General features: G+C 39.5%; 1 protein-coding gene across 1 annotated transcript; it reads right to left on the bottom strand.

Moving 5' to 3' along the window:
* Positions 1–155: 155 nt before the first annotated feature.
* Positions 156–25,820, bottom strand: Dlg5 (MAGUK family member discs large 5). The gene is made up of 29 exons (XM_073088593.1): positions 25,656–25,820; positions 25,234–25,280; positions 23,946–23,995; positions 23,383–23,675; positions 22,696–22,811; positions 21,078–21,197; positions 19,107–19,224; positions 18,499–18,644; positions 17,921–18,044; positions 17,669–17,781; positions 17,452–17,555; positions 16,914–17,038; positions 16,319–16,414; positions 15,905–16,060; positions 15,051–15,214; positions 13,395–13,579; positions 12,351–12,430; positions 12,018–12,148; positions 10,434–10,515; positions 9,537–9,627; positions 7,532–7,605; positions 6,988–7,051; positions 4,921–6,839; positions 4,381–4,655; positions 3,207–3,445; positions 1,937–2,070; positions 1,514–1,733; positions 1,340–1,425; positions 156–1,249 (listed from the first exon to the last, which is right to left on the bottom strand). The coding sequence occupies exons 3-29, from the start codon at positions 23,989–23,991 to the stop codon at positions 509–511; spliced, it is 6,042 nt and encodes a 2,013-aa protein (XP_072944694.1). The 5' UTR covers positions 23,992–23,995; positions 25,234–25,280; positions 25,656–25,820; the 3' UTR covers positions 156–508.
* Positions 25,821–26,978: the final 1,158 nt, after the last annotated feature.

Below are 26,978 nucleotides of genomic sequence, written 5' to 3'. Positions count from 1 at the left end.
ACATTTTTTATGAGGGTTTAAATAAGTTAATACAAAGATCTTAAAAATGTATTCGTCTTGCAGGAGAATATGTAGAAAAAGAAAAATAATTTTGACATTTTATTTTCGCTCCTTGTCCCTCATTCCGCGAACTTAAAAACGCACCCTCGTAACAATACAAATGCCACAGCGGTTATGATTGACATTTTTTTTCAGCTACACCTTCAACACTAAAAACCTTGTAATTCTCAAAAGGATAATAATAATAATCAATAAATAGAATAAAAAAACTTATACATAGATATCAACATAGAAAACTGTACAACAATATAAGACTCACGTGTATTTGAATGGATGAGACCATTGCATATATAGAGTTCCTATTCAGTCTTTTAGCTCCTCATTGACGTGACGGAAGCTCGACGGACCTCTAATATATGCGAAGATATTGCTTTATCCGAAAATAGACGTGAGCCGCTCAAACTGTAAAGATGTATAAACTCACAAAACGGTTAGTAACAATATAAAATCAGTAGGACTTCCACAGGCCCTTGATCGCTTTGAGTTTGGGAGATCTCTTCGTCGCTTCTAACTCCTGCTTGAAGCTTATCATGAACTTGTCTCGGAGGCTGAGTCGCGGAGGCGTCGGCTTCAGAAGAAACTTTTTCAAATCATTCGTGAAACTCTTCGCCGTGTAGTTCGGTTCGTCCTTCATCGATTCACTGCTCGATTCGAGGAAAGAAACGGACTTGTTCGATTGGATTGAGTTTTTCCGTCGAGTCGGGGTCGACTTGGACCGGGAGCTCGTCGCCTTGCTGGAGGGCAGGCTGTAGCTCCGGGAGACCAGGGAGTACTCGTCGTCGTTGGAGTCGAGCGTGTCGGAGGAGCGGTTGCAGATCCTGCAGCAGAGCTGGCAGTGCTGCAGGTTGCTGTGGTAGCGGCCGTTGCACAGCACGTAGGTCTCGGGCGGCGCGCGGGGCCGGCGGGGCCGCGCGCCCGGCGCCTTGCGCGCCTTCCGCTTGCACTTGGGGCAGTTGTTGCGCGCTATCTTCCGCAGCTCCTTGAGGAACCCGTAGTCGATTTCGAAGTACTTGACGTCCGGCTCCGAGTAGTAGCGCTGCTCGCGGTCGATGGGGTCGATGCCGGGCTCCTTGGGGCTCCGCCGGGGCTTGGGATCGTCGGGGCGGCCGGGGTCGGAGTAGTAGCGCACGTCGGGGTCGGAGCGCGCGGGGCGGGGCGGGCGCTCGCAGCGCGTGCAGAACGTGACGGACTTGTGCGCGGGGGGCGGCGCGCGGGGCGGGGCGGGGGGCGGCGCCGCCGGCGGGGGCGGGGGCAGGGGTCAGGCCTGCGCGGACGGCACCCACAGAGTCTTGTTCTGCTCCTCCTCCACCGCCTCCTTGATTTGCGTGCACATGTACGCGATGTTCACACCCGCCGGGATTTCCGCTGAAAACATATACCAAACGTAATCTTTAGTAATTTATACAATTAGATGATTAAGAAGAAAAAATAATATTACATGTAGAACACTCACCGGATATATAATTCCTATATTCATTTTCGACCTTGAGCCCGTGCTCGTACATCTCCTTGGCGGCCTTCGCGGACACCTTGTCGGCCGGGTAGCGCGTGTCCTTCACCTCCTTGATCTGCTTGAACGACTTGAACTTGATGAACAGCACGATCGGGTAGATCTGGTGCTTGTGCAGCTTCTCTATGGTGGACACGCTCACGTCCAGGATGCAGTGGATGCCCTGAGAACATTAATAATAAATACATGGGGTTATTGCAATGGTATGATAAATAGCCTTAACAAATGGAACGTTCCATTTGTACGAAGATAATTAAGTAAAAAATTTTGAAAATAAATATTCTATGGTAGATGGGAAAGCTATAAGAAAAAGTATTCTTAATGTATTTCACATTACTGGATAGGATATAATATTCCCTGCATTACCTTATCGGCTAAGTCCCTCAACATCCGAGGGTCGGGCTTGGCCCTAGCGAACACGTGCGGCCAGTCCGACACTAACTTCCCCGCTACACACTCCCGAAGAGGTCCTAATACTGATACCGGTCGACGGCTACCATCTGAAATATGCATTAATTTTGGAGTGCGTTTCAATACAATAAAGGTAAAATTCAAAATTATTTTACATTAATTAATGGTTTTTTTTTATGTATTATTATATTTGTTACATACAGTGTATTAAATGTAGGCATACCTATAAATTACATTTGACTCACTATGCGCTCGTGTTGAACAACCGGATGTATATTAAAGATACTTGATATTTTAAGTAATCCTTATATATAGCGACGAATAAATTAATAGAAATGACAAGTGATTTTTTTATAATGATGGTAAGTGGCTCCTGCCGTCCATGGACATCCGTAATCAACTCCAGATAGGATTAGATATCCCTACTTGAAGTCGGCCACAGATGCGCCGCTATCCCTGAGGACTAAGCTGGAACGCTAAGCTGAAAAGTATGTATTCCCTACTATACCCTTCACACCAGCACAGCTAAAATAGCTGTTATGAGACATAGGTGTGGCAGTGGTGCCAACGAAGACGAATCACAAAGGGTGCCACCTTCTGTATACTACCGAGTGTATTTCATCCAGTATACCACCGTGTATAATGTATTATTTAGTTTATAGCATACTAGCTGACCTGGTAAACATTGTGTTGCCATATAATTAAAAAATGTTAAGAGTGAACTACCCTTATCACTTAGGGGTGGTATGAAAAATAAATAGTAGCTGATTCTCAGACCTACTTAATATGCATATAAAATTTGGTGAAAATCGGTAAAGCTGTTTCGGTGGAGTACGGTAACTAACATTGTGACACGAGAATTTTATATATAAGATACTAGCAGACCCGGCAAACGTTGTGTTGCCATATAAATAAAAAAAATGTTAAGGGTGAACAACCCTTATCACTTACGGGTTTGAAAAATAGATATAATATTTGAAACTGCGATGGTAGCGAAGTCTGTCGAATCCAATGTGAAACATTTCAAAATCAACTACTACTTACGAATTAAATATTAATTAAAAAAATCTTTTCCCTTTAAATTAAGAATCAAAACCATTCTCAAGTCCCCTTGAACAAACACAACAAATTTCATCAAAATCAGTCCAGTCGTTTAGGAGGAGTTCAGTGACATACACACGCACATAAGAAATATATATATAAACATAGTGTATGTGGTGCTCACAGTGCAGCCGCTCGACGCGCTGGTAGGAGAGCGGCGGCGCGTCGTCGGCGAGCGTGCCGCTGTCGCTCCAGCAGCCGAGCTCGGTGTTGGAGAAGGAGGCGAGCTCCTTGCTGTCGCGGTGCTTCTTGCGGCGGAAGAAGCTGCGGCGCGCCGTGCTGCCCGCGCGCCGCGCCTCCAGCTCCGCCGCGCCGCCCGCGCCGCCCGCGCCGCCCGCCGACCGACGCAGGATCTCCTCCACCCTGCACGTCACACGATACTTTCATGTAGGCCGCCGTATCACTTCGGAATAGGTTTTAATAGGCATGATGACTGTATTCAAAAATCAAAGAATAAATGATTGAAGTAAAAACAATATATTGAAAGGATTCTCAAGAATGACCCAGGTTATAAAAAAAAAATTAAGATTTATTATATTTCCAATAGAATGAAAGTACAAAATACTGCAGTCAGCGATCTTGTCTGAAACGCTAATTGGAGCGCGAATGACGTCATTTTTGGGTATGACACTGAATTGCTTAGACTTTTCTATGGGATGTTCTAACATGAAGTCACCAACGGACGTCATAGCACTCGTGAGCGTTTTTGTGATTAATAAAAGATAATTCAAATATGCTATTATTTTCGTTAATACTGAATTTATTACAGCAATAATACGATTTTTGGAATCAGTCGACATGTACAATGTACATCCATTATAGAAGAGGTTTTCAAAATTTGTCATCATGCCTATTGTAGACCACTAACATTTGTATGTAGAATAGACGGTCTTTTCAAAACATCATGGATATTTATTAGACTCATAAGTTCCATTATTGATAAAGAAGTGAAAATCATTTTTTAATTTACATCACCACTGTTCACATAGAACCAATTCTAAGTCTATGGACTTCCAAAAGCTGACAGGTGGATAGACTAATTCACATTGAATTATAAATTTAACTTCACTTTACCACTAGTATCAAAGAACCCATGCACAGATAAAACTGTTATACTAGTAACTCTCAAAAAATTTTCTTCAAAAACTCTTTGAAGAATTTCTTCAAAAAAAATTCAAGGACATCCTTCATACATCCCTAATTTTTATAACTATTAATATACTATATTTCATTATAAAATAAGTCATTTATACCGAAGAGAAACAAACACTATTTACTTGTAATTTATGAGCACTTACTTGAACTTGCTCGGTATGGTGCCCCAGTGTCGCTTGACGCCCTTGCAGTCGAGCTGCCAGGCGCGCCACAGCCCCGGCGCGCCGTTGAACAGCGTGTTGTCGACGAACAGCACCTCGTCCTTGCGGAACCACAGCGAGTACTCGTCGATGGTGTTCATGCCGATGGACGTGATCTTGGCGCAGCGGTCGAAGCCCGCGCGGATGTAGAACGCATCGCCCGGCTTGTCCTTTATCTCGTGATACTGTTGCAGGTCGTGACGCACTAGCACGCTCACCTGGACGAGTATCAAGATGATAAGCAGAGAGCCATGTGTAGATTGCCCATTTACATTATATGAAAAAACTACTCATCCATTACGAACAGAATGATGAATGAATTGTGATTAAAGGAATGTTTAATGTTATGGAGGATTTCTTGTGCTTAAGTTATTCGTCCCAGTCATATATATAATAGGGAGTATATATCCAAGCCCGTCTCATTTATGAGGAGACATTTTTGGTTAACTAAAAGAGATTAGAATCAAATACATTTCAATATACCTTATCAGCTGGCTTTGCCAGCTCCAAAGCAGCCTGCTCCGCTGTCGCCCGCCTCAGGTCCACATTATTGTACTCTAGAATTTGATCCCCAGTCCGTAAGCCAGCGATATACGCCGGTGAATCTATTTGCACACTATGCACGAATATCCCCACCGCATTACCCCCCACTAAGCTAATACCGAGGTCGGAACAGTTCCTCATTTCTATCAGTAAGAACCTGGGCAAGTCCTTGTTTCCGGATTGCCTCAGGGTTGCCACATCCGTCGAAGGCACATCCATTCGTAGGGATTGCTGGGGTCCAGGCGAGTTCCTGGGCGTCGGGGAGCCGGACAACGAAACCTCTTCATCGTGCGAGCTCTCCCCCGACGAAGAACTGCCGGGCACTTCCATTTCATCCTTGTACTTCTCTGGACTGTATTGCACTAACATCGTGATGGAGTTGCCGATCTGGCGCAGCACACTCGCGGCGAGCGTGTACGTGGCCGACCGCATGTTTATACCACAGACTTCAAGCAATTGATCTCCGACCTGGAGACCAACTTGACTCGCCAAGGAGTTGTCGTTCACCGTCGACACGAACACTCCTCCGCTACTAGGCGGACAGTATATTTGTATTCCGAGCGGTTGTTGACTCTTGTCTATGTGAACCCGCCTTAATTCCCCAGGTAAAGGTTTGTTCCAGCCGAGCCCACAGTACTCCGGCATGGAGTTCCGCGTGCCCTTGTGCGTCAGCTGCTTCGCTCCTCGGCCGGGACTTAGCACTTCCACATGAAAAGTAGGCATCGGAGAATTCCGCTCCGAACTCCTTTCGATAGATCCCGTACTTAACTTCCCAGCTGAATTCTTCGACGTCACGCTGGGATTTGAAGGTATCCTGAACCTTTGATTCTCCTTTTTCCTAGGAAACGTGCCTCCTTCATATGTGTGATGGTATTCCCGATTGACTCTCGGCACCGGCTGCAAGTCTGACATGTTGTGCGTGTGAGAAGTGAAGGAATGCATGTCGTAACTAGTGCCGATACTCTCCCCGGATTGGCTCTGGGGTATATTCGTCGGACTCGACAAATGTGTGTATCGACTCGACGTATGCGGGTTCGAATTGACAAAAGGCCCTCTATAATACTGGGATTGAAGCCGCGACTGAGAAGGTAGCGTGCCGGTCATCGGATAGTTGGCGTTGCTGTTCAAACTGTCCGGCCCGAAGCTGTCACTATCCGAAGGGTACTTATTCACTATTTTTGGTGACGACTTTTTACTCGAGTAGTATTGGTCTAGAATGTCTTTTCCGGGGTGATTCTTGATAGAATGATCCAGGGAGTTGGGGGATTTTCTCGTGAAGTCCAAGGAGCTGGGCCCCTTGTTGACACTAAAATCTAGGGAGTGGGGACTTTTCGTCCGGTTCCGCGTGGGCGGCTGGTAGTCGAGCGAATCGTCCGACGGATTGAGGACGAGGCTCAGCCTGTTCGGCGTGACGTCGTGCTCGTAGTCGCTGATGGATATCTTGTCCTTCTCGAGCGTCCGGTTCTTCTCGAAGTTGCTCGGGGACGCGAAGGGGTTGTGGATGGTCAGGGGGGCGGGCTTCGGGAAGTGCTCGATCGCGGGCGAGGACTCTATGGACTTGTAGACGGAGTGTCTGGCCGGGGTGGTGGCCTGCGTCATGGGCACGTGGCCGAGCGGGATGGGGTTGGAGTTGCGGTTGGCGCGGGCGGGCTCGGGCGGCAGCTTGGTGGGCGGGCTGAGCAGGATGGAGAGCGGCGGCCGCTCCTTGCGCGCGCGCGGCTGCACGATGGTGCCGGTGGAGTTCTCCTCGAGGATGAAGTTGGCGCGCGCCTTCGGCCACGTGCCGCCGTTCTTCGCGTCGTTTTGCGACTCCTTGTTTTTTCTTCGAGATCTTTTTATTACGCTGCTGGTTTCTTTGACTGAAAATAACGAACAATTCAATATTTCATGTTTAATAATAATTTTGAAAATTAACTTTAATTTAATTAAATGCTCAATAGGAATTTATTCGAATTATTCTTCTATAGCTTACAAATCACTGAATATAGCTGAACACTGTCAACTCACTTGTTTTGCCATGATAGCTGTCGATAACGGAGTCCAGCTCCGCGATAGCATCAGATTCTGGCACCTGCGGAAATAATGTAAATAATAATAATAAAACAGAACAACTTACACTGGAGTGTAGTAGTGCGAAATTCTGTAAACGTTTCACTGTTCGTCAAAAATATATTTCTTATTATTTTCAGATAAACTACGCCTACTAATATTTAAAATTGTACAGTATTTCATGAACTGAAATGTCGAATAATAAGAGGACATACTCCATTTTTCTACTAAACCAATTGACCATAAGAATGCACTGGAAATAATTATAATGTAGGCAATAAAAAACAAATATGTACCCTTTTATTTATTACTATATGATATTTTATACCATAATTTTCAAATATACATTAGTATCGTAAACAATGTACGTGATAAAATACCAAAGTACCATAAAACAGAAATACCATATACCATAACAATATTAAGCATATACTGATAACAGTAATGTCCCTACAATACATTAAGAATTTTCAAATTGTACATAAATATTACAAAAGCGTACCTTATTCTGTTTGTCCTTGGACTTGGCGCGGCCGGTGACCGCCTCGATCTTGCCGCGGATCATGTCCCACGTGCCTGCAACACCACCCGGTCAGAACACAGTTATACAACTATATCGCACCGACGAATATAAGGGTCGAGACACACGTGGTGATTTCAAATTGATTGAGCTAACGAGTATTCTGTCCATCTGATAGTGAAAGCTCACTGCTAACAATGGACATCTAATAAACTACCACTCAATAGGGAGGCCCCCTCAAGGTAGATCAAATTTATATATAGAGATTTATAGAACCAGTGAGATGTAAAGTGACAGTGGTTTGGATAAACCAATACCATCCCGTATTACTTCAACCAGTTGCTATATACAGCAGATATAATGACGCGTGTCAGTACCCATACCATAACAAAAATAACTTCCTAAAACGTTACATTAATCATTTATTTTTTACGATATAATAACACAATCTACCTTACTTGAGATTGAGATACCGCCAATTTTTAAGATTCCTTACATTACATCTGTCACTCATTCTAGAATAGTTGCAAAAATATCTCACTGTGTAATCATCTTTAGATATCTGTCGATAGTTTATCGATGTATCGCTATCTAATCTCGCACGATTGCTGATACCATTTCCGTTCACTGTTGTGTTGATACGAAACCTGTCTCTTTTGTTTACTACCATAGAACTGATACCACACTGATATCAAGTAATAGGTTATGTATAGATATAGGTTTATTATGTGATTACAAATATTTGGAAAAGGTTATAAAATAAATTAGTATTTACAAAGGAAATCATTTGACATAACGATACCTTAATTAGCAAATCAGCCAACTCCACTTTTTTTTCAAAAGGTTTTTTCTATTTATTTTGATAATAAATGGCGTTGAACGAAGTCAGTGGAGTGAAAAAAGTGGAGTTGGCTGATTTGCGAATTAAGGTATCGATATGCCTTTTTAAGACGCTTTTATTAGCTTGGGTTGTATGTATGTATGTACGTAACAGTAACGGAATCTTTGAACCCGATTTCTATCCACTTTGAACGTTCAGTTTAATTCAAAATTTTGAAAAATTATCAAAAACCGATGACAATACACGGTTTTAATAATTTTGTACCACTATCCTTATCAACATCCTCAGGATTAACGATTTTCGATGCGAGAGAAAGCGCCTTAGGGAGAGTTCAGGCAAAGATACTAGATTGATTTTTAGTTTTGAAAAAAAATAATATTATTTCCCTATAACTCAAATGTACTGAAACATATCTATAATGCCATCTTGTAGAATGATTTTTAGGATTCCGTACTCAAAGGATAAAACGAAACCCTCCGCTGTCTGTTCGTGAGTCAGCCCTGTGACTTATCTCTTAAACCGTAATAGATAGACACTTGATTTTTTTACAGACGATGCATAATGATGGTCGCTATAACAAGAAATACTAAAAATTAATAAAATAAATATAGTTCATAAAACTAAAAACCCGCTTTTATGATAAAATCAACTAAAAAGTAGAAAATAAATTTGAATCTAGGAATCAATTAAGCAACTGTAAATTGTATAATTGTGAAAAAACCGTGGAGTGCTCCACTTATCAATTTTCGAAAAGCACCCCACACTTTGCCACACAAAAGCGTGTTTTTTAGTTTTTTGAACTATATTTATTCACTTTTAAATACATTTTGTATGTACTGAATAATTATAATATTATTCAAAAGAGATACATATGATGTTCGGTCTCTTTGAAGGGATTTCCATAAGCCCTGCCTTCCCTTTCAACTATATTATATTGGAAATCTTTGCATATAAACAGTGTGTTGTCAGTCAATCTGCGTTACTTTTATACGTTGATATATAATTTAAATATAAAAAAAACGTGTGAATATTCAATTTGAACATGGGTTCACTCACATGAACAAGAGCCTTAGGAGGATAGTGTCCTGTCTTAGTAGGCACACTTTGTTCACAGTAAAGTAGTAAATATCTAAAATAGTAAGTGACCTCTTTCCTGGTGTATCTTCCCCTGACTGCCGGCAGCCACGTGGTACACGTACCGCCTGTCGAAGTCAGGCACGCCGTGGTCGATGTGTACCTGGCAGATTGTATGGGATAATCGGTTACATAAGGCACATATTCAAAGTCATGATAATTCTGGCTTGCAGGTAATTCAGTAAAAAAATCCGTGCTTCAGTTAATTGATAATACTATAATTAAACCTTTTATAGATTAACAGCATTAATACATGTCCATCAATGATACTGCTTCTGTCTTTTGACTTTAATTTGCCGAACATACACTGGTATGAAAATATAGCACATTTGTATTAATCTATGAACATTTCTAGCAATCGAGATAAGCTCGGCATCTTTCGACAATCGTGATCTTGATCACCATTAGCCTAATACCAAAGAATTTAGATGATTTATCTATGTTTAGCTTGTTAAAACGTAATAGACGGGACAAAGTTTTAATATTCAAGTAGTAATAAATATTTTTTTTTGATCTAGGCTTTATATTTTATTTTAGGTTTCTTACCTTTTAATTTCTGACCGAAATTTATCTTGTATAAGTAAAATATATTTTTAAATGTTTTATAGACAAGAAAAATAGTATAAGGTGCAATTTACGCGGAACATACGCAGCTAAGGCACGACATCGAAGATAAAGTGCGGAGAAATATCGATTCATTCGTAAATGATCTAAAAATTACATTTCTTAATATTTTTCAAACACAAGCATAGATGAGAGTGATAATTTCAATTGTCAAAACTGGTTACATTTTCTTGTTAGGAGTAAGTAATCTTTACTAATCTATGTCTCCAACGAAATAAATCACACTGGACAGCAACCTAGTGCGCCGATAGCGGTGGGGTGGGCCACAAAGGGTGAGGAGCTCACCTTGTTGTCGGGCGGCGGCGTGCGGAAGGGCGGCCACGCGTCCTCCGCGCGCCCCGCGCCCGCCGCCTCGCTCAGCGACAACCTGCAACCAACAACACACTTCACAAACACATTCTATAGTCTCATTCATAATTAGGTGTCCAAAATGTTAACAAAGGTGTCAACCTATCAAGAAAATACGTTTCAAATGGTAGTTTCTTATTTTTGACGATATTAAAGTAATACAATGATAATAAAATAATAATGTACATAAATTAACATCAATTAATATTTTTCAATTTTTATATTACCTCAATTTCGTTCCATAGAGTAATAATAATAAAAAACAAGGTTTATGGTAGAAAATTAAAATGTGATAAATTAATGGTAACACAATCGGAACCCAAAAAAAATCTTGTGGCGTCATTTTTAAGTTACGTAGCTGATGTTATTCATTTTCTTGATTGTAATCAAACTCGAATGTATTATCGTTTTCATAGCGCGTTTGTTAAATTGTGAATAATTATAAAGTTTTCGTTTTTTGTTAAGTTTGTTATGGTTTTTGTTTCTTGTTAATTTTGACAGTGACATTTGTTTGTTTACATTTTGGACACCTAATTATGAATCAGACTATAGGTTATTAGTGGGTTGTTCTAGCAAATAAAGAATTTGAATCGCTAAATTTTCAATGCAATTCCTTTTTTAATACGAGCTACGTTAACTGGTTGTTGAATTGAATGACCATATTTTTGGTAATCATTATTGTGTACAAGCTGTATGCTGTTTGACTTTCAGCAACTTATGACACCTCCGTAACACAAATTATCTAAGTCATTGATTCATAAACAACTCTACAATTCACAACTCTAAAACAACAATTTTACTAAGAAAAACAATTTATGCATAAAAATAAATTAAAAGGGAACAAAAGGATTGTTATTGTATAAGCTTACATTATGTGAATCCTATCTATCTTAAAACATTTCACATTATATACAGCCGCTTCACTTTATTAAGCGTTAATACTTATGACAAGATACAAAGCTACTGGATACACCTTAACATTTTTACAATTTGTTATGTAGGCACAGGTGTAACATGCCAATTTTATTGGTAAACTTGATGCTGAAACAAAGGGAACAATTGAGAGAAGTATTCATATCACAAACAAATTTCTTTATTTATCACTTTTCACGTCGGTAAAGGACAACACCTTTAATAGATGTGGGATTGTAAGATCTATGACAAAAAAAAAAACGTTTTTCTGTAAATGTTAAATTAGGTGATGATAGGTTAGTTACGTTCTAAAATAATTAAAAAAACAAGAAATAATATAAAAATAAAAAAATAAGAATATACGCTTTCTAAACTCACACACCTACACTAGGATTCCCTGTATCGTGGGTGCCATGGACACACACAAAGACGAATACACCAACACCCAGACCCAAAACAGCCAACTAAATTCATCATTCAGATATCAGTTTGGCCGGGGATCGAACCTGGAACCCTTTGCGCCTCAAACCGGTATGTTGACCGTTCCGCCACGAGGGTCCTCAAATGAAAGTAGTTAAGAGCGTCACATAACAATAATGTATCGCTCACCTGTTCCGCGGGTCGCAGCAGGGGTAGAGCGGGCGCAGCACGGTGAGCAGCACGGAGTCGTACTGGCAGTCGTTCAGCATGGCCGTCGCCTCCGCCACGCTCTTCACGCCCTCTAGCGATCGGTTGTTGATCTAAAGGGACAATTAAGAAAAAAAATATTATAAGTGCCCAAATATGTACAAAACCATTTTTAAAAAATATTTTAGAAAAATTATAAAATTATACAATCCTTTATATTAATATACAGATACGTTTTTTTACTGAACTTTACTTCGACTGAACTTATCGACTATATTAAAATTATAATTATATCAATTAAAAAGCGTTACTCACACTAACAACGCGATCACCGACGTATATATTGCCCTCTTTCGCCGCAGCACTTCCACACGCTATTTTGCTAATGAAAATACCTAAAAACAATAAAAAATATACTTTAAATTTATGTCAACGTTTGCCATAACAAATATAAGTCTCGTGTTAGCATAGTATCATTTTATAATGAAAAGAAATACAAGTTAAATGATATTGTTATAATGCGTTGAAATCTGTTTCATATACTTTAAATTTCTTGTTGTTTCTATGTTACAAATTAATTATCACTTACTATTACTATGAAAGGAAAGGTCGTGGTGTAACCTTGAAAAATTTAAACAAAATATTTTGAGAGATTTTAAGATATGTGATGTTTTTCAAATTGGAAGACACTCGAGCGAAGTGTTTTATTTTAATGCATGTGTTACTACTTAGCAATATGTAAAAGAGACGCCAGTGTGTGTGTGTGTGTGTGTGTGTGTGTGTGTGTGTGTGTGTGTGTGTGTGTGTGTGTGTGTGTGTGTGTGTGTGTGTGTCTCTGTGTAAGTAAATAAGAAGTAAATACGTGGCGGTGTATAACTCAGATGTAAGTGGAAGTGGAGATGGTAGAACCCTTTGTGGTTCGACTCCGACGGCACCAATGTCACACATATTTCTGCCTTATAACAGCAGCATTAATCGTTGCTGTGTTCTGGTATGAAGGGTGTGGTAAGGGAGGCATACTTTTCCGAGGCATTCCAGTTTAGTCCTCAGGGGTAGCGGCGCATCTGTGGCCGATCTCAGGTAGTAATATCTATCCTACCTGTGGTTGATTACAGATGTTCATGGGCGGCAGGAGCTACTTACCATCAGGTGTAATGCATGCTCGTCTGCTACTCCTATATTGTAAAAAAAAATAGATGCAAATGTTTGTAAGTCAGATTGAAATGTGCGTGTGTATGTGCTAAGTCACCACATGGCAATCTATAAATGAGATGGGCGTGTGTGTGTGTGTTGCAGATGAGCTAGTGCAGTTTGGCTGGGCATGTGTGTGTTGCAGATGAGGTATTGCAGTGTTGTTACCGTGTTGCAGCGTGACCCCGCATGCGGCGGCGGCGGCGAGGCGCAGCAGGCGGCGGGCGGCGCGCGCACGCTGCAGCCGCAGCGGCACCGGGCCGCGGGCGAGAGCCGCGCGCACCGCCGCCGCGCACGCCGCGCCGCGCGACCACTGCGACACGCCGCACGCCTCCGCTATGCGGTCCAGCACCCTGCACAACACCACACGAGGTTAATCTACCGAACCACCCACTAAGTACCGAACCAACCACTTAACAGTGGGGTTGGTCATATGAGGTCTGTCGAAGTCGAAATAAATACACACTCAACGGTCGCTGGAACACGACTAACTACGATTTAACATAACAGAACGCACCGTGCGGCGTTACAAAGGCTTAGGGCGTGGCTAAACGGCCTTTCGGCACCCGTTTGTTCGCGCGATATGCAGCCAAGGGAATATTTTGGAGAGGCCCTATTTTGTAGTGCGTTAGACATTTTATTATTATGAATAAATATTATAAATCCGGGGGGCATTCGACCACCTGAGAATCTGCCCGGGCAAAGAAGGTATCCCTCGAGACCTGAATTTCCTGCCCACCGCCCTTATGTTGACATTGCCGCAATATATGTGCGCACGGGGATAAGACGACCCAGTGATATAGATAGACATAAGGTTAACACTAGGATGAGTTAAGTCTGATATACTATACTTTATGTATTTACACTTTTTACATTCATAGACCCACATTAAAATTCCCAAGTCGTAGACGCACACACACAGAGACGAACACAAAAAACACAGAAATATGTCAAGATGTAGTATGTAGATATTTGGATGCCCAGGAGTCGAACCCGGAATCCTCTGCACGTCAGACTGGTATAATAACTGTAAAGCCTTGACGGTCGTCATTCGTCGATTGATACGCTTCTGGTTTTTTTTCATAGTATCCAAGATATATAACACGTAACACTAACATGCCAGTGGATACTTGATCAAATAACAAATTAATAAAAGCGACAATACTATTTTCTCTACTGCAACTTTTTAACACGCCATGCTTTTTTATTTTTTATAAAACAAAAAAAACATTTTACATTTTAGGGTAACTTACCCTAAAATGTATAAATAATTTAATTTAAAATAAATTACACATTTTAACGTTAGCAAATGAACAATACGACGTAAATTGAGTCCTAATACAATTTAAAACAGATACTTTTATTATGTAAAAATACCTACAATTACTTATCAAATAACATTGCAATTGCCACAGTTATAAACAATCACACATTCCAACACAACACATTCCAACTTATAAGAGCACTTAATATCTTCCTCTCAACTATTGTATACACTTATACGCAAAGGTATGCGCAAACATATTTATTATGTTTGTAACATTTTTCAATACTTTATTTATTTAAAAGTAAAAAGTATAGATATACTAGCTGACCCGGCAAACGTTGTGTTGCCGTATAAATAAAAAAAGGAAAGGGTGAACAACAGCTATCATTTAGGGGTAAGAAAAATAGATAGTAGCCGATTCTCAGACTTACTGAATTTGCACATAAAATTTGGTGAAAATTAGTAAAGCCGTTACGGAGGAGTACGGTAACTAACATTATGACACGAAAATTTTATATATAAGATATATGTTGATAAAATAAAAAGTTTATGCTCACTTAATCTTCCCATCGGCCACGGAGCCCTTCTTGACCGCAGTGACGTACACACTGCAGTCGTTGGGGTAGTAGGGCTCCGCCGAGCCGCCCGCCAGCTCGAGCCCTAACGACCCGTCCACTGCCAACGTCGTGAGCTCCACTTCTATTATCTCCCACTCGAAGTCCTGACAAACAAAACATCTTTTTTAGCAGTTGACCTACTGATGCGCGTCGGGTCTCACTTTATCATATGGATTATCTTTGCTAAAATTACTACAATTGTACTACAATGGCATGTCATAGTCGGAGCAACGGACTAAATGTCAATATCGGTTTAAAATATAATAAGATTAAAAAAAAATAGTGAAGAGTAAAAATAAATGTTGGTACTAGCTTTTCACAACAACTTGAGCTTGTTATTTATTATTTTAAAATTATACAGTACCACAATACTTGAGTATTACACATCCAATTAAGATACCAGAACAATATTGTTGCAACTACTTACAATTTTGTCTACTTATTTTGATGCCTACGGAAATATGTTTTCTGTGGATCTTTTGTTTTCATAAACTAAACTTAACGTACATTTATGCAACACTTATAACTTTTTTTTATAATATAGGAGTAGCAGACGAGCATGCAGTCTACATGATGGTATGCTAAGGCTATGGATGACATGGCTACTGCCGCCCATTATATATTTCTACCTGAGGTCGGCCACAGATACGCCGCTACCAATGAGGACTAACCTGGAATGTCCCAGATAAGTATGGCTCCCTTACCACACCAGAACACAGCAGCGCTTAACACTGCTGTTATGAGGTAGAAATAACTTGTTTATTCTCCACCCACAACCTGGTCCCCAGTGTTACCTGCACATCGGCGTCGACAGCGGAGTCCCTGGCGGCCAGGCGGCACTTGTCCTCGTGCGACTTGGCGCGGAGACTCTTGGACTCCTTGCCGTCGCCTTGCTTCTTGCCGCCGTGCCGTCGCGCGTCCGCCAACTCGCCCACCATTTGATCACGTTCCTAAATAAATAATTTAATCATAAGCTGAGTACAACTGAATAATATTGCACTGTCTGTTCGTTTGTATGGAGGTTACAAATAGTGGCAAAAAATTAAGTACATATTTTTGAATAGTTCGCCTTTTGTAACCACTAGGTTAAGTACAAATGTTTCAATTTTGACAACATGGCTGTCCGTTTGTTTACAGGTTGCAAATAGTGCCATAAAGTTTGAGTATGTATGATGGTATAAATAAAAAGACTAAATAAAATAATATACCTTTCGTAACCTATTGCATAGTGCTTTAACACTTTCTCTTTCCTGTAGTAATTTGTCTCTCTCAGCGAAAGCCCAGTCTCTTCTGCGTTTGGCAACCTGTAAAGGCAAAACATGAAAAAACGCATAAGTAAGAAAGATAATCAAAATGTGTAGTAATATAACCGTTATTACATAACTTGCTAAGTTAATTAATTTGAATTTTTTACTTATTACTGATATTGGATAAAAATCTTCTCTTTCGAGCCTCATAAATGGCAATATCCTAATTCCGTACATGTCATTTATGCACGTACGCGTATGAATACGTGTATGTTAACGTGTATGTGTGCATGTTCATGTGTATGTTTACGGGTGGTATAGTCCGCGCGAAACTAAGGGCACGCTAACTGCGCAATGAACCCGCGGGCGAGAGCGTGCAGCGGCCGGGTGCCCGTGGGTCCCGCGCTGTCTTCGTGCCGCTAATATCTACAATTTGCCATTGCGACGCGACTCGTTTCTATATCCGCCGAGGACTAGCAATTTGGCGCGGACTCCACTGTAGGATGCACGTTAGTGTGTGTATGAATATGTGAGCGTGTGGGTGTGGGTGTGGTACCTCTGCCTCCTGCAGCGCGTCGCGCAGGTCCTGGTGGTGCCGGGCGGCGCGCGTGCGCAGGCGCTGCAGCTCCGCGTGCGCCTGCTCCAGCGTGTCCACCGCCGCCGCCTCGCCCGCGCCGGAACCTGCAACACACGCCTTTATATTCCGTGCTCTAGCGGCCTAAGGAGGGAAGAAGCGTAGGACGGGGCGGCTCCCCTCCTGACCTGGGTGGGGGGAGCAAACACAGTTACTAATCACTGGCGAATAATTCTATGACACATTTATCATTTTGTAAAATCAAGTCAACTAATTCACTGGGAGCCATCATTCAACTTTCGGCCCCGGGCCTCCGACGACCTTCGTCCGCCACTGATCACGTGAACATTAACCTAGCCTAACTATCTGGATTTTAGATAATTAGATACCGGCCTAGACAACATTCCAAAAAAACATAAATTTTGATGCAGATTCTAAAATATAAATGCATTAAATGTAACCTTACATTCCTAAATTAAAAATTAATATTTTAAATGAAACATTATAATAGTGTGAATACCTGATAGTTTATCAATTGAAGGATCGTTCGAATGCTGCCCATTCAGAAAACCGTCGGTACCACCGCTTGATAAGCCCAGGTGGTGGTATGCAGAATTATCTTGTCTAAAAAAAATAAGTAATAACACGGCATACAATATAATGAAATGTGTTAATGCAAGAGTTAAAAATAAATATTTAAAATATTTTTTATGAAACTTATGTGTAACTGGAATTACCTGGATTTTGCGAGAGTGGAAATGTTCTGCGGCGCTTTGAGGTCGGTGCACTCCTTAATGGCGCGGTCCCGCTCCGCCAGAGCACATTCGATTTCGCGTCGGAGACTCTCCGCCTAAGGACATCATTACTCGCTTTTTATGATAGAGAAAATTGCCGATATTTTACAAAAATATTTCACTATTTTACTAAACAATAACAAATCCTTTAAGTTTTCATATATAATCATATAGGTTAATGAGATTTTTGTTCACCTGCAAAGCAGTAGCCCTCTGTTCGTCCCTAGAGGCCTGCAAAGCAGCTTCGAGGGCTGCCACCCTCTTAAGAGCCGCTTGCAGATCATCTGACAGCTTCTCCATCTCTTTGTGGACAGTATCTCTGTTTCAGATATATTAACGTTTTAATAAATACTAAAAACTTATGTAAGATTGGATTGGTATGGTGACGACGCTTCCAGCTTTTAGTTGTGAATAATAAATGCTGTTGCATGTGTAATTAGTGTGCTTATGTCTAATGGAGTGAGTTATTGACGCATACATGTTATAGGTTATAGGGGTATATAAAAAAATTGTTATTTTTTTGCTTTATTACATTATTCGTTTTCAAATTTGTCAATACGTACAATTTATCAATGGATAATATATATTTTTTTAAAAAATAATTGCAAACCTTTTGACGTAAACAAATTATTTAGGCTTTTCTGTCTTTTCTGAAAAGAAAGGATATTACATATACGCCCCTAAGGCTTGAAGCCCACATAAATGTGCATGCTTGTGTGTGTATATGCAAGTGTATAATTATGTATGTGTGTTTTGTGCATGTGTGCGCGTACCTCTCGCTCATGATGAGCGTGTACTCGGCGAGCGCGGCGTTGCGCTCGTCGGTGAGCCGCTTGAGGTCGGAGCGGTCGCGCGCGCCGCCCTCCCACTGCCGCAGCACGCCCGCCACCTGCGCCTCCAGCGCCACGCGCTCGTGGATCTGAACACGAAGACACACTCTACACGACTGTACGTAAATGTAGATAATACTCGTAATTTGTACAGTCCGCGCCAAATTTCTAGTCCGCTCTGAATATAGAAACGAGTCGCGTCGCAACAGAAAATTGTAGATATTAGCGGGCCGAAGCAGTGCGGGACACCCCCGGCACCCATCCGCTGCCCGCTCTCGCCCGCAGGTACATAGCTGCGTTAGTGTGCCCTTACTGTTGCTACGGAGTATATGTTTGTAGGTGTTCAACCGCATTGGCTCACAAACTACACCAGCGCGCAACAACTTCAGAACAGACTAGAAGTTTGACACGGACTATACACGACTATCGTCGTCTCTGACCGCGTCCGCACTCCTAGCATTTGCCACAAACTCCAAGCTTTTACACACATTAGGCTTAATTTAAAATGAATACAAATAAAGGAATTAATAAAAAATAAAGGAATATCTCACCACAGCATTTCTCTCTTGTGTGAGCTCATGGCACTGGCTCTTGAGTCGGCTGTTCTCCTCTTGCACGCCTCGCAGCTTCTCCAATGTGCCGTTGTGTGTCTCTATTAGGTCGTCGTATCTAGAAAATTGAAGTATTTCTATGTATCTTAAATATATCTGATTGTTCCCTACATTTTAAAATAGTACATTACGATACGCGTGGCCAAAGTAGCCTATTTTTGCACGGCGTGAAGTTAGCGCCCGAGCGCAGCGAGGGTGCTAAACGCCGTGCAGATAATAGGCTACTTTTGTTCCAAGTATCGTATACTATTTTATAGCTCGTGTGACATAAACCCGCTTATACTTGTGAAGAAATATGAAAAAATATGATAATTATTTTGAAACTTATAAATGATTGAAACTAAAAATTATGAACTAAAAAAGCAATAAAAATGTGACACAACCAAAACCATTGAAATTTATCAAGCCATTTAGGCTACATACAGGCGTATTATATACATAACTAATACTAGTGATACAGTAGAAAATCGATTATCCGGACCTTAGTTATAAATATTCGTGATTGTTCGGATTGTGATACGTGAACAAGTAACTTTGTAATAACCCTTACAGATCAGCCACATTTTGTGTGACTTGTGCATTTAAATTCCGGAAAGTCGCCAAATCGCAACAAAATAGTTACTATAAAAAACAAAAACCAGATTGCTTAAAATATAACCTATGTTATCGCCACAATTTAGACGAATTCAGCGACACATCATGTATCAAAATTAATGAAGTCGTTTGAGTTTGCCAAAGAATGAAAAATACATACGTAACAAACATATAGTCGAAAAACATCACCTTCCTAAATCGGTTTAAATAGCTTTTCTTCATAAACTCAATTATCCAAATTTTCGATAATCCGAATGCCACAAATACGACAACAAATAGGTCGCTTAGTCGAGATTCTACTGGAGTAGTATTATGGCTAATTTTGATAACGATTCCTAATTTAAATATCTCCTACTATGGTGTGTAGCGAAAATAAAACAAACACAGTCAAAACAAACAATAAAATTCGATAAAGCCCAATAGTTAGTCTTATAGTGATGCTATTGCTTAGTATGTACACAATGGCAAAAACATTTTTTTTTTTTTTTTTTTTTATAATATAAGAGTAGCAGACGAGCATGCAGTCCACCTGATGGTAAGTGGCTACTGCCGCCCATGAACATCTGTAATCAACCCCAGATTGATTGGATTAGGTATTCCTACCTGAGGTCGGCCACAGATGCGCCGCTACTCCTGAGGACTAAGCTGGAACACCTCGGAAAAGTCTGTCTCCCTTACCACACCCTTCAAACCGGAACACAGCAGCGCCTAACACTGCTGCTATTAGGTAGAAATAGGTGTGGTGGTGGTGCCGCCGGAGTCGAACCACAAAGGGTTCTACCACCTTCAAATATACATACGTCCAAAATAAAATATTAAAATAATTATAGCTTTAAACAAAATACTCATTACTCACTTTTAATTTTTAAATGGCATTTAAAAGTATGAAACGTTCATAGCTATGTTTATTTTTTTCAACTGTGAGGGTAGTGTATTAATATTCGTACGGTGTAAAAATCGGCTACTTTGGACACAGAAATGCGTGGCTAAAATGCGGGTTTAGGTCACAGAGTGCTATAATAGTACATTACAATACGAGGACGAAAAATTTTTTTCTGACAAGTTTGCAGGCCGAGCCGCAGGCGAGGACTGCAATCACACGAGTCAGAAAAACATTTTTCGTCCGCGTGTTGTATAAAATTTTATATTACGGGGTCGGAAATGGGGGTTTTGCGCACGCGAAGCGTGCGTAAAACGTCCATTTACGCACGCCGTGATATAAAAATATTTATTGCATAAAAATTAACTCTTTTAAGTCTAATGGCAATATATAAAATCTCAATCACAAAAACAGACGTAATAGCAGGATGCAAATACCTCTTTTGGAAACAGTCGAACTCTTCCTTGAGAGCATCGTATTTCCTGAGCGTGTGCACCAGCGCGTCCGAGCTCTCCGGGCTGCCGCTCTGCTGCAAGTGCTGCACCTCGCGCTCCAGCCTGACAACAACGTTTACTGGTGGTATAGTCTGCGCCAAACTTCTAGGCCACTCTCAAGTTGTTGCGCGCAGGTGTAGTCAGAGAGTCAATGCGGTCAAACACTACTACAAGTATATACTCCGTAGCAAAAGTAAGGGCACACTAACGCAGTTATGTATCCGTGGGCGAGGGCGGGCAGAGGAGGGTGCCGGGGGTTCCTGCGCTGTCTTCGTCCCGCTAATATCTACAATTTGCTGTCGTGACACGACTAGTTTCTTTATTGAAAGCGGAATAGAAGTTTGTTGCGGACTCTACATTTCAATGACTACGGTGGCACCACCACTACTCATTTCATTGAAGTAGCTGACGCTCATATCCTGAGACTAAGCTGAAATGCCTCGGAAAAGTAAGTCTCCTTTACCACACCCTTCTAACCCAAACAGAAAACGATAAACACAGCAGCGCAAAAATACTATTAGGTAGAAATAGTTGTAGCGGTGGCACCGACGGAAGGTGCTACCACCTTCAAATAGGCATATTTGTGCTTTAAAACTGTAGTGTAAAGCACTCCTGTGATCTAGTTTGACGTGTTTTGTATAGTAACTAGCCTTACACAAGGCGGTCCTACTTAGTCTTCCAGAGTTACCAAATATGACTGATAGTGGAGTTCAGTCACTGTCAGTACAGATATGTTGTTACATCTAAGGACTACACTAAGATGGTATTCTAATCCTACTTAAAGTTGCTTATAGATATTGTAGGCCTCAGTGACCATTTGTTATGAGAACTTCTTGAGTACCTTAGCACATGCAGCATGCATAATTCATACTTACTTTTTATTTTGTACAAGCCTAATATTTTATCTACCTTTAAATTCAACGTGACGGAACTAACGACACGCAACAAATTATTTATTCTTAATTGACGTATGAGTGACGCGGATTCCATGTGTTCATAACAAATTTTTATGGTGCTGAAGTTAAAGACTAATTTTAATCTGAATTTTTTGACATTCACTAGTGTAACTAGTATATGTATATTAATAGTACACATTTAATGATGTGACGAGTCGGCCATTTTTGGTATTAGAGTACTTTAGTACTCATATAAAAAAGAATCGGAGTCAGTACTCGAGTCCAGAGTATTCACAATGTACTTGAGTTAGCATGATGTACTGGAGTACTTTGTAACACACAGTCCAATAGCAAAAAAAAACATAAGAGACTCACTAAACAAAATTAAAAAAATTGTTACTTGCACAATTCCTGCTGTATTCACTCATTTGCCTATATAACATACATAAGACTGGAGTCAGTGTACGAGGACCGTCAGTATTCGAGTATCACTGGTACTTGAGTATCACTTATGAATTATCAATCAACCTGACTCGGCACACATTAAATATGAAAATAAACTAAAGTTAAACATTAAACTTTAAGAAGACTCTTAAAATATATGCATTAATCAATTTGAAGATTTATTTTTGTTCAGTAGCCATGTTCAGAATGTGAGTGCATACCGCTGGTTGTCGTTGAGCAAGTCGCCGTACTTGCCGCGGAGGCTGCTGGCCTCCTGCGCAGACACCTCCAGCTGATTCATCGCCGCGCGGTGCTGCCCGCGGAAGTACTCTAACTCCTGGAGATAAGGTTTCTTTTTTAGTATAAAAGTGGTAAGACTTTATGATTCGATGTGTTGTCTTAATGATAGTGCAAAATCATTTCTTTCTTAACTTCCTTTGATATTCACCATATTGTCACATGTTTACTTCCCAGAATTTCAACTGGTTGTCACTTACAATTCAAAATATCCAGCATTTTAAAGCTGGATGAATACAAATGGACAGACTATGGCAGTCTAAGTATTATCATGGGACAACCATAGATAAGTATATCTCATCACCTTGTAATTAAAGGAAGCCATTAAATGACTTAAACGGCTGACAAATGTGTCAGCCATTTAATGGCTGTCATGGTGTAATTTACACGGAACAATGTCGACATGTGCACTTAAGTGTGCAAAAATACGAAATCGAAGAAAAAGTGCGGAGAAATATCCTTTCATTTGTAAATGATCTAAAAACCGATTTTTTTTAAATATTTTTCAAACACGAAAATACATGACCGTGACAATTTCAAATGTCAAAACTGGTTACATTTTCTTGTTAGGACTGAGTAATCTTTACTAATCTACGGGGACAACATCTTACTTTCATAACATGTTCGCAGCGGCGCGACGTCTCTGTGTGCTGCCGCCGCAGCTGGTTGAGGTCGTGGAGCGCCTTCTCGCACTGCTGCTTGAGGTTCTCGTTGGCCTGCTTGTTGATCACGTCGTACTGGCCGAGCTCGTAGGGCGCGCTCATCGCGTGCCCGTGGCTCACCGCATAGTTGCCCTTGTCGTAGCACTGTGCGGAGCTCAGCACTTCATACTCTATGGGCATGGACGGGATCTGCGGCGGCGGGTTGTGGCGCTCGTTGCTCACGTAGCTGTGACTGATTGATTCTGGAACAATGTGGATGAATTTGTAAGTGACTGTGTCAGGAAGTAAATTCAGAAAAAAACACAACAAAAGCTGTTTGTCCACATTTGCAACACCATATAATATCAAATTTATACTTAAATATGACAATTAAATAATTAAATTTTAGTAGAAATTCTAATATTCTCTTATTTTTTAATTATTTTTAAGTAGTCAGATTTGTTTTTGTGATTTTTGTTTAAATTTAATTTATAACTATTTATTAATGGATGGATGGAATAATGAATACTGACCATTGCTACCATTGCTCTCTAGAGATGATGTACCAGATGCCATCATATATCTGAAATGAAATTCAAAGTTTATGATTGATTTACATTTGTGAGTGATAATTTTAAAATATGTGCATATGAAAGACATAATATAATTTTGTATACAATAGAAGATAGATTGTGTGCTGAAAGCTTCATATTAATTGTTAATTGAAACTGAAACTAATAAATCTAACTTGGTTAATGTTGTAGTACTTCAGAAAACATTTAGAAAATGTTAAGGATGGTCAACTTTTCAGAAGAGATTTTTGTAAAATTTATAATTTAAATATGGGACAAGGGTAAGAAAATATAAACCCATTTTTCAAGAAATGCAGAGGAACTAAATTTTAAGAAAAGATGAATATTTGAATGCTTTCCATACTTAACTAAATATAAAACTTAGTTGGTCAATCAATTTTCCATCCATCTCTATTATATAAATATCACAAAAAAATAATTGAATATCAAACATGAGAATTGATACAAAAAATATATATGATTAAATAAAAAGTTCATAAAGGTCCATAAAACCAATACTTCGTACATATATTTAATAATACTTTGTAATGGGGAAGCATTGGATTTTAAAGGTCACAGGATCATCTGAAGTAACAAAAATGAGAGAAGAGTATCCTATGCATCTCCAATGGTTGATAGATGGATGAAGCAACTTAGTAGTGGACCATGAACTATGACGGAGAATCCAAGACCCTTCAAATGGATCATTCCACATTTCATAGATTGTTTAGTAGCCCTAGAGTAAAATAGAATACCAAATAGAGTACAATACTGAAAATCAACTAATACTGAGTTATTGCTTCAAATTCCAATTTCAAGGACTAAGCATTAATGTTGTTGAGTAATATTCATAACAATATTACCTCTTGATACATTTTAATACAGATTTAATTTGCACAGGATTTATTCATTTAAGCACAGGGCTGTATGCAGGTCACAAGTTTTACCCTTACAGTATTTCATCAATTTACATTACTGACTTAATAAATGCATGCAAGCTTTACTAACTGGGGTATGCTTGGAATTTTAGTCCAGGTTACGCTTGTAGGTAAGCCTGTATTTTAAAAGTTGGGAATTAAAATTAAGGAATGGACAAATTGAATTGTATATACTGTAAAATTATAAAATTAATGAAAGAGCAACATGTTTTAAGATAGTTCTGTCATGTTTAAAAAAATTATGATTGTATAAATGTAGTGCAAAGTGCGTTATTGATAAAGCACAATATTATTAACAATCAAGTGCTTACCGTCCAAATTATGATCGGTGGTCCATTGTCTCTTCAACTATTGAAACCTATAACGAAAAGTATCTAATTAGAATAAAATCCTCGCCAGACGCAGCCTACGAAACCAAAACATAGGGTAGCGAGGCTGACACGGTTTTCACGCTCTAATGATGGTTGCAAAACTACGAAACCGCAAGTGCTCTTGCAATGTTGCAACTTAACTATTTACACAGGACTAAAACGCATACACAACCGACTGCCATCGCAAAACCATTTCACGCCACAGATTTAACATAACTGTACACCGATACGGTCCATAAATACCATCACCGGACATTAAAAACACCGAAAACTCAACAAAAACTCTCCTTTCGCTGCGAGTATGGGTTTCACAGTATCATTAAATTGTACCAATTTCACAATGTAAACACTTCGATTATTACCAATTACTTCCGATTTCCACTTGGATGCAACACGAGCTCGTGTAATGACAAACGAATCGGTATACGAAACGTTTACCACGTATTTATTTCGAGAAATTTGCCAACATTTCCCGTTTCTATACGTATTTTAGCAACCAAATGAGTGAATGAATGACGGACACAAAAGAGGACGGACATTTTAAATTAATATTGCCACACTCAAAAAATATTACGTCGAACATGAAATCGGATACTCGTACAAAATAAAATTGTACTTGACTGTTTACCCCACTATTTATTATAATGAAGTGGCTACGTCACTAATACCTTCCAATAAACTTTTTTATTTTTATTATATTTTTCTAATATAATTGTACAATAAAATAGTACTTATTAACATTATTACAGAGTTTTAGATAATTCTATTCTGTAAGCTCTCCGGATAAGTAAATTGATAGCCAATTTAAAATTGCTTTTTAATTAGCATAAACGTGTGAAAACTTTAAATGATTTATGTAATTTTCTACCCGGTAAAATATTGTTAATTTAACTTTTCTCACATGCATACTATAAAAACATTTTAAATAAACTGTGTTGCCAGTAAAGGTATAAAATAAAAGATGCATACAAACTTTTTTTTACATAGATCTTGTATATACTCCATTCATAATTTGACAAAAGATGTAATTTTGGAACATCATACGTAAAAAAATATTTTTCTTGAACTACTAAAACGTTGTTATGATTATGGTTTATATCTATTTTATAAACCATATAATCTTATAGTCGGACAAACTTTTCTGTACGTGTGGCACGCCATTATAATGTTGCTAGGTTGTCAAAACTACTCCTCAGAAGAGAATCTTAAAGATTTTATTTATCAATGTTCCACATATAAATGTCTCATAATAATTTTAAAAAATATTCATTATAAGACAAATTATGTAAGTACTACATTTTACGATTATAATTTTATTAAATTAACGTAACGCACTAAACGTCTCATGAAGCAAAAACAGATAATTTTCATGGATAAAGGGAGCTAATCATTAATAGATCTACTTCCAACTTTCATAAATATAATTAATTTTTATCGTGATTAACAGAAGCTAGTTTAATAATTTTGTAATCACCACGAGCTTGATGTTTACCTATTTTTGCATTCTATGACGTCAAAACTTACAAAAAGGGCAGAAGACGTTGTTAGCTTTTTTAGTAAGAGTAATAAAAAGAATTGAATAAGTTTCTCTTGTGATGATAATAAAATTATAATGATTAGTAAACAATAGATTTTTTGAAGTCAGTAAGTACAAATTAAGTAGAATTAGTAGCAGTAGTAAAGTA

Source organism: Epargyreus clarus, unplaced genomic scaffold (genome assembly GCF_041222505.1).
Source record: "Epargyreus clarus isolate Ecla_fem2 unplaced genomic scaffold, WU_Ecla_fem_2.2 ptg000027l, whole genome shotgun sequence".
In the NCBI taxonomy this organism is placed as follows: domain Eukaryota; kingdom Metazoa; phylum Arthropoda; class Insecta; order Lepidoptera; family Hesperiidae; genus Epargyreus; species Epargyreus clarus.
This window is presented reverse-complemented; position numbering and strand designations above follow the sequence as displayed.